This window comes from Plecotus auritus (genome assembly GCF_963455305.1).
Source record: "Plecotus auritus genome assembly, chromosome: 8".
In the NCBI taxonomy this organism is placed as follows: domain Eukaryota; kingdom Metazoa; phylum Chordata; class Mammalia; order Chiroptera; family Vespertilionidae; genus Plecotus; species Plecotus auritus.
The window spans coordinates 48,441,845-48,449,781 of record NC_137782.1 but is presented as its reverse complement, the minus strand read 5'-3'; the positions used below and the strand labels follow the sequence as shown (position 1 = coordinate 48,449,781).

The 7,937-nt window shown below is 43.7% G+C and overlaps 2 protein-coding genes across 2 annotated transcripts; both read right to left on the bottom strand.

Moving 5' to 3' along the window:
* Nucleotides 1–228: 228 nt before the first annotated feature.
* Nucleotides 229–2,112, bottom strand: LOC308255940 (endogenous retrovirus group K member 9 Env polyprotein-like; the record flags this gene model as incomplete). The annotated part of the gene is made up of 1 exon (XM_080683796.1): nucleotides 229–2,112. One exon carries the CDS (start codon nucleotides 2,110–2,112, stop codon nucleotides 229–231), a length of 1,884 nt encoding a protein of 627 aa, XP_080539922.1.
* A 3,191-nt stretch (nucleotides 2,113–5,303) lies between these two features.
* On the bottom strand, nucleotides 5,304–7,436 carry LOC308255939 (endogenous retrovirus group K member 10 Gag polyprotein-like; the record flags this gene model as incomplete). The annotated part of the gene is made up of 1 exon (XM_080683795.1): nucleotides 5,304–7,436. One exon carries the CDS (start codon nucleotides 7,434–7,436, stop codon nucleotides 5,304–5,306), a length of 2,133 nt encoding a protein of 710 aa, XP_080539921.1.
* Between the last annotated feature and the right edge of the window lie 501 nt (nucleotides 7,437–7,937).

Below are 7,937 nucleotides of genomic sequence, written 5' to 3'. Positions count from 1 at the left end.
CTTGCTTAAGGATAATTACGCTTATAAATCAACTGTGCTTGAAGATTAACTAAGCTCTAGGGGGCAGAATGTGTGATTACTAAACTATTGTGCTTAAGGGTCTCTAAGCCTAAAAGGGGGGCAGGATGTATGACTAACCTTGGGAACAGGCAGGCCACTTTGTGAAACCTGCCCTCTCAGGACTTTGTCAACTGAGGTCGCTCCCAACAATTCCCCCCTCCTTAAAAATTAAGTAGGTTGGGCTTTTAATTTTAGTTCATGTAGCCCAGTGCGCAGTGCAAGAATGCCTTTACCTACTCTACGCATTAAGATAGGAAATAAACAAAACAGTATCAGAACTAAACCTCCTAATCCAGAAATTCCTAGAGCTAAATGCTGAAAATCTCCTACAGAGGGAACAATCTTGAGAAATTGATCAAGAAAATTTCTAGCAGTATCACTGGCATCAAAACGCAAGGGTCCTGCTTCTTGCAAAACTTGAATCTCTTTATGCAAAGCTAATAAGTCTAAAGAATCATCCGCACTATGCCATATGCCTTCTAAGTGGTTCTTCACTCTATTCCAGGTATGCACACTCTTATTATATTTCTTAGAAGTAACACAGATCCAACTATAATCTGCGTGACAGTCCAATCTAGATCTTATTTGGAGACTCTGTACCTTTTCTCCTAGGTACAGTACCATGTCATGTAAAGCATTCAGTTTCTCCTCTATTTTCCTATCAATATTTTCCTGAGTGCCCAATGCCTGGGAGACATTTTTTGACAAGTTATTAACAAAATGCGCTGTTTGTACTTGCTGAGTTAATGCCACTGCCGCTGCAGTAGCAGAGGCAATCAAGGTGATGAGAGCTGTGATACCTGCTATCAGTAAGCCAATGAATCTCCTTGGCCTGGATAGTGCCCCTGTGATCTCGTGCCAAATCTGTAAGCCCTTGTCTGAATACCAGGGGCCTGTAAGATTGACAGGCACCATTACAAAGGATGGTTGGTGTACCACAGCAACTTGTTTCCCATTTTCTAAATCCTTGACACAGTTGGTCAAATTGCATTGGACACACTGTAACTGGTATCTATTTCCAGAAAATGTGACATTAATCCTTCCTACTAATAGAGCATAAGGTTCAGGCACACAGGCAATGACAGGCCTTTTTTCAGGCAGATTAGTATAAAGTAATGACTCTGGTCTAATGCGAGAGATGTCCTTATTATCTTTCTGAACCAGAGGAGTACCCATACTTGCTCCTAATTTCCATAACCCATATTGGAATTTCCCATTACTTAATCCCCATATTCCCTTATATATTCCCAGTTCTAAGGAGTCTGTCCTATTGGGTTGAGACCAGTCATAAATGGAAAAATTAGTTCCTGGGAGTACATACTGTACTGCCTGAGGACCATGACAGCGTTTCCATGGCACAGCGTGCTTGGCAGTCAGGGATTCTTTTTCACAAGGGGGCAAGTCCTGGGGTGGAGTGATGTTGATTACCTTTCCCTTTTTCCCGCTCAGTCCTTTAAGAAACACTGTCCAGCCGGGAGATGCCATTGCTACAGAGTCCATTTGTAGACATCCCGTTACATCACCCTCTAATGACAAACAAATAGGCATTCCATTCCCTTGTCCAAAATAGTCAAAACCCATATGTAGTTCTGGTCTTATATGTCCATTAGAAGGTATCCCCAGGGTGTGAGTGTCATTCACATATACTGGAACTGACGGTCCGCCCCATTCAGCTGGATGAAGTAAAGGAGGGTCAGGAACGTAGGCCCAGTGGATGTCTCCTCGGACGCTCGGTACTTGGCAGCTTAGGATAGCCATCATTGCCAGGAACATTGAGACTCCTGTCTTTGGAGTAGAAGTCTGTATCAGCGTCTGTTCTGCTTCAACCGCCAACTTCTTCATCTGTCCCCAGGTGGGCACCGCTGCTGTCCGTGTTGTCTGAGCCAGGTTGTAGGGTTGCTCTTGGAGAGTCAGTTGTCGAACTCCCTTGACCAGCTCGCCCATCTCCTGCGAAGCGCACAAGCCTCTCCGGAAGCCACCTCGCACTTTCGGCATCCTGGGGAAAAACACAAACATGCCCTCGTCCCCAAATGAGCACGGGGTCTGGTCCATGCCATTGTCCGGTTAAAGGGTCCTTCCACCTGACCTGAGCATAGGTGGATGCAGTTCCTGTATTCCAGAAACGCTGTGCAGCTGATCGCCCATGCACATCCAAAATTAAAAAATTAAGAATAAATAGAGTATGATGTAATAAGTTCTGTGGTGTCAGGGGATATAACTCCCCCCTTTTTATTTTTTGTAATTGTATCTTTAGAGTGCTATGAGCTCTTTCTACTATCCCCTGTCCTTGGGGATTGTATGGAATTCCTGTTTTATGGGTAATATTTAGCTTCTGGCAAAACTGTTGAAAACTTTTTCCAGTATAGCCTGTGCCATTGTCAGTTTTAATACATTTTGGCTGTCCCATAACTGCAAAACACTTTAAACAGTGGGCTATACAGTGCTTACTTGCTTCACCAGTCTGAGCTGTAGCCATAATAAAGCCAGAAAAAGTATCTACAGTGACATGTATATACTTTACCTGCCCAAAACTGGAGATATGAGTCACATCCATTTGCCACAAATGATTAGCTTTTAGTCCCCTTGGGTTAACCCCATAATGAGGCACTGATTGAGTAGTAGGACAATTTGTACATTGTTTTACTATTTGTCTGGCAGCTTCCCTGGTAATTTTAAATTGCTGCCTGAGACTATTACTATTTTGATGATGCAGCGCGTGAGATTGCTCAGCCAATTGTTCCTGGGTATATAATATTATTCTAGTTGCAATGTCTACCTGTTCATTCCCTTTTGATAATGGTCCAGGCAGTCCAGTATGAGCTCTGAGATGACCAAAGAAACATGGCTGGATGCGCTGCTGTAGGGCGCGCTGTATGTCCCTAAACATACTTTGTACTACGGAATTAGTTGTCCCAATAAAGGGAACAGTTTCAATTACTTCCATTGCTTTTACTACATACTGACTGTCTGAATACAGGTTAAATGCTTGATTTGGAACACACTGTAATACTGCTAAGATGGCACACAGTTCTACTACCTGCGCAGATGTATAGGTAGTTAGAAAAGTTGTTACTTTACCCTGAATACTGTAGGCTGCATTACCATTAGATGAACCATCAGTAAAAATTAACAAAGCCTCTGTAATAGGTTCTTTTTGTACTATTTTGGGAAATACAAAAGCATGCTGGCTTGCAAACTGCAAAAGTTTATTGTGAGGGTAATGATTATCTGTTTGACCAGGGTAATTAGCCATAGCCGCTCCCCAGTTGTCACTATGTTGTAACAACCAATCTACTTGCTGTTTAGAGTAAGGAAGACAGATATAAGGCGGCTCACGTCCAATTAATTTGCAAGCTTCAGTCCTTACCATGTGGATAAGAGTAGCTACTTGATCATAGTAAGGTGTAAGTACTTTTGCAGGCGATACAGGCAGGTGAATCCATAATAAAGGACCTTCCTGCCATAATACTGCCGTGGGGGTGTGTTGAGTAGCAAGAATGTAAGCTCCCCATGGCTGAGAATAGTCTAAATATGAAACCTGCTGTTGACCAATAGCTGTTTCTACTATCTGTAAAGCCTGTCTGGCTTCTTCTGATAGCTCTCTGGGAGAGTTAGGATTAGAATCTCCCTTGAGGACTTCAAAAAGAGGCTTAAGTTGTCCTGTGGTGATTTTAAGATAAGGTCTTAGCCAATTAATGTCTCCTAGCAGTTTCTGAAAATCATTAAGTGTTTTTAACCCATCCTTTCTTAGCTGTATTTTCTGAGGGGTAATACAATTCTGATGTAAAGTATATCCTAAGTAAGAGAAAGGAGACTGTCTTTGTACTTTCTCAGGGGCAATGACCAGTCCCTTTTCTTTAAGCCCTTCTTGTAGTTGAGCATATGCAGCTAGCAATATGCCTTCATTCTGATAAGCTAACAGAATATCATCCATATAATGTATAATATAAACTTGAGGAAATTTCTTTCTAGTACTAATAAGAGCTTGAGCAACAAACTTTTGACATAACATGGGACTATTGGCCATCCCTTGAGGGAGAACTAGCCAATGATATCTCCTCATAGGTTCCTGAAAATTAGTGGATGGTATACTAAAAGCAAATCTTTTACAATCTTGAGGTGCTAGGGGAATAGTATAAAAACAGTCCTTAAGATCAAGAATTATTTTGTAAGTACCTGCTGGAATGGCAGAAGGTGAGGGAAGTCCTGGTTGTAAGGCTCCCATAAGTTCTATTGTCTCATTAACCTTTCTTAAGTCCTGTAGTAATCTCCACTTTCCTGATTTTTTCTTGATGACAAATATAGGAGAATTCCAGGGGGAGTTAGAGGGTGCTATATGGCCTTTGTCCAGCTGTTCCTGCACCAGCTGCTTGGCGGCCTGTATCTTTTCAGATGCTAGGGGCCATTGATCAACCCATACTGGATTATCTGATTTCCATTGAATTGGATCTGCATGGGTTGCAGGATAATCAAAGGCCCCCCCTAGAAATACCCTAACCCTGCTCTAAGAGGTCTGGGCTCTGGCATGATTGGTTCTATTCTTCCTTGGCCCTCTTTTCCTAACCCCTGGCCTGGCAGCAGTCCTTGATTAAACATTTGCTTAGTTACTGGGGCGCTGGGACTATAAATATAAACTCCCATTTCTTGCATAACATCTCTACCCCATAAGTTCACAGGGAGCTTAGGAATAACATATGGTTGAAATATTCCCTTGTGACCTTCATTATCCTGCCAATGTAATTGATTACTACTTTGTTCTGGACTAGTAGCTTGGCCAATGCCTTGAAGTTGTGTAAGAGCAGGCTGCTTTGGCCAGGATAAAGGCCATTGTTCTTGAGTAATAACCGAAACATCTGCTCCGGTATCCAGTACCCCTGTTAATTTTCTTCCATTTACTGTAAGTGTTAACTCTGGGCGTTGAGCTTTAATAGCTTGAACCCAGTATAAGTCAGAGGATCCGAAACCCTTTGTTCCTCTCTGGGTGCTAGTGGCTGTATGACCTGTCCTGACATAGGGCAATAGAATTAATTGAGCAATCCTTTGTCCAGATTGTATCACAGAAATAGTAGATGGTGAATGAGTCATGATTTTTATTTCTCCTGTATAGTCTTCATCTATGACTCTAGGTGCTATGAATAAACCCGTTATAGTAGAGCTACTGCGTCCCAGAATTAGTCCCATAGTACCCGGAGGTAAAGGCCCATGAACCCCTGTAGGCAGAGCCTGTACTCCCATTTCAGGTGTTAATACTGTGTAGGAGGCGGCACAGAGGTCCAGTCCTGCGCTCCCTGAGGTTGCTCTGTATAAGTCCTGAACGGATTTCCCTGTTGTTGGTTGGGTCCGCTCTGCAGTGCCCCAAAGCATTGTTGAGGGGCCTGGGGCTGGCCCCACCTCCCGTTTCCCTGCTGGGGAGGCAGCATGTTCCCTTGAATATCTTTCTTAGATTTGCATTCCTTGGCCCAATGATTTCCTCTTTTACACCTGGGACATAAACCTGGCTGTCTGAAATTCCCTTGCCTCTGAGGGCACTGTTTAACTTGATGGCCCATTTGTCCACATCCAAAACAACTTCCCTTTTTACCGGGAGCATTACGACTCCCTGCCTTTCCTTGTTGGAAGAGGACATCCTTTAAAGTTTTTCCTTGGAGTGCTGCGGCTATAGTTAAGCCTTGAACATAGGATGGTCCTATGTCTGAGCACAACCGGATGTAATCTGATAAATTCCCTTTCTTCCTAAAAGGTCTTATCGCAGCCTGGCAGGCCGTGTTAGCATTCTCAAATGCCAGTTGTTTTACCAGTAACATTCCTGATTCTCCATCACCAATGAGCCGTCCTGCTGTTTGCAGCAGGCGGGATACAAAATCCTGAAAAGGCTCATCAGGTCCTTGCCTGATTTTAGATAAATCTTCTGTTTGCCTTCCTGTGGAAGGCAATTTTCTCCATGCCTTAGTGGCAGCTGTATTGACCTGAGCATAAGCCCCAGGAGGATACTGAAGTTGGTTGTTCAGTCCTCCATAAGGTCCTTCTCCTGCTAGCATCTCAAAAGTAAAAGGAATATTTTGGCCTCTGTTTATTTCTGCTGTAGCTTGACATTGTTCTATAAATTCTGATTTCCACAACAGATAATCTCCTCCTCCCAAGCAAGCTCTTGCCATGTTCTTCCAATCATTAGGAGGCAGAGCATCCGTAGCTAAAGTGTCCAGCAGCGCCTCAGTAAAAGGTGCTGTTGGCCCATACTGGGAACAAGCTACTTTAAGTTCTTTTAGTTGTTTAAATGGAATGGGAGAGTGATATCTCTGCATTTGTCCCTGATCATCTGGCCGTTCCAGTATGGGAAACGCCATATGAAATCCTCCTGTGTCCTCATCCTTTTCTGCTGCTCTCTGTAACGTCTGCTGCAGAGGGGAATTTAAACCTAGCTTGCTAGGTCCCCAGGATAGCTCTTTATTTTCTGACGGAGGGACCCGTATTGGGCACGGTTCCCCTTCATCCAGTTTTTCTACTTTTAGGATGGAGGGCTCCTGAGGCATTCCTCTGCCAGAGGAAGGCGTAGAACATCTACTATGCAGCTTAATTGTTTTTTTCTCAGGTGGTGACATTAGCTCACAATTCTTTAGTTTGGAGGCCAGTCGTAACAGTTCTTCCTTAATTCCTCTAAGTCCCTCTTTCATTTCTACCTCCTCTCCCAATTTCTCTGAACAGTTTGGCTGTGTTAATTCCCTTTTTATCTCAGCTAATTCCTCCTCCATTTTCTCCATACGACTGGGGGCTGGTTCAGTTACTGTTGCCAACACCCTCTGAAAGAAGAGCCAACCGTTATCATTATCATGATAATGAGCGGCTGCATCTTCTAAAGCCTCTTCTTCCTCGGGAGGAAGAAGATCCCAAGGCTCGTCCTCATACAGGTTTTCCTCTTTCTGTGCTAGCAGCACTTCCTGCTCTTTATTCTCTGATTTTAAGTGAGGGTTTTCAGACAGCGGCCGTTCTAGCGGTGCTGAAGGCTCAGGAGATTTATTAAACCCCTCAGGAAGGGATAACTTTTCTAGGCTGGGGCAAGAAAGGTTCTTGTCTTTCAAAGACAGCCTCTCTAGACTAGGACATGATGGACTTCTTTGCCTCATTCCCTCATTCCACCTTTTCCCTTCATGGCGGGGGTCAAGACAATCCCGAATAAGATTCCACAAAGAAAATGTATCCACAGGCACCTTCTTCGGGCCATGAGCAGAATAATAATCTTGTATTCTTTTTCCAACCCTAATCCAAGTCTCAAGATTCACAGTCCCTTCTTCTGGAAACCAAGGACAAACTTCTACCACAAAAGCCAGAAAGCGCTCAAGCTGTTTATGCCCTACCCTAGTTCCCCGAGCGCGAAGCATATTTTTAAGCACATGTACAAACAACTCTTTACTATTACTTTGTCCCATAATTTATCTCTCCCGACTATAAACTCACTGCTCCACTTACCTTACTCGGTGCACCTTCTTCTTAAATTGCAGTGTCCTTCTCCGTTTCCCCCTATATCAGGTCTCCTGTTCGGGCGCCAGAAAATGCCGGAGCCTGCCGGCATCAGTCGAACAGTACCTGCAAGGGGGGGAGAGGATGAGAAAAGACAGACAGAAAACAGAATGGGATCGGGAGGACTGTAGCACTTCCCGCTTACAGTCCCGAGTTTATTTCTCACCATACATTTATACAGGGTCAGTTACATTCCATACAATACATCATTCCTATTATGTGGTAAACATAATTATACCCCTTTGTTTCAGGTTTCCTACTGACCTTTACACAAAGCTCCTTATCTTGGCTAAGATTCCAATGGCTATACCTGCACATACACCTCCGGCGCCACCTAAGTTCCTTTCCATGAGATAGTCTAG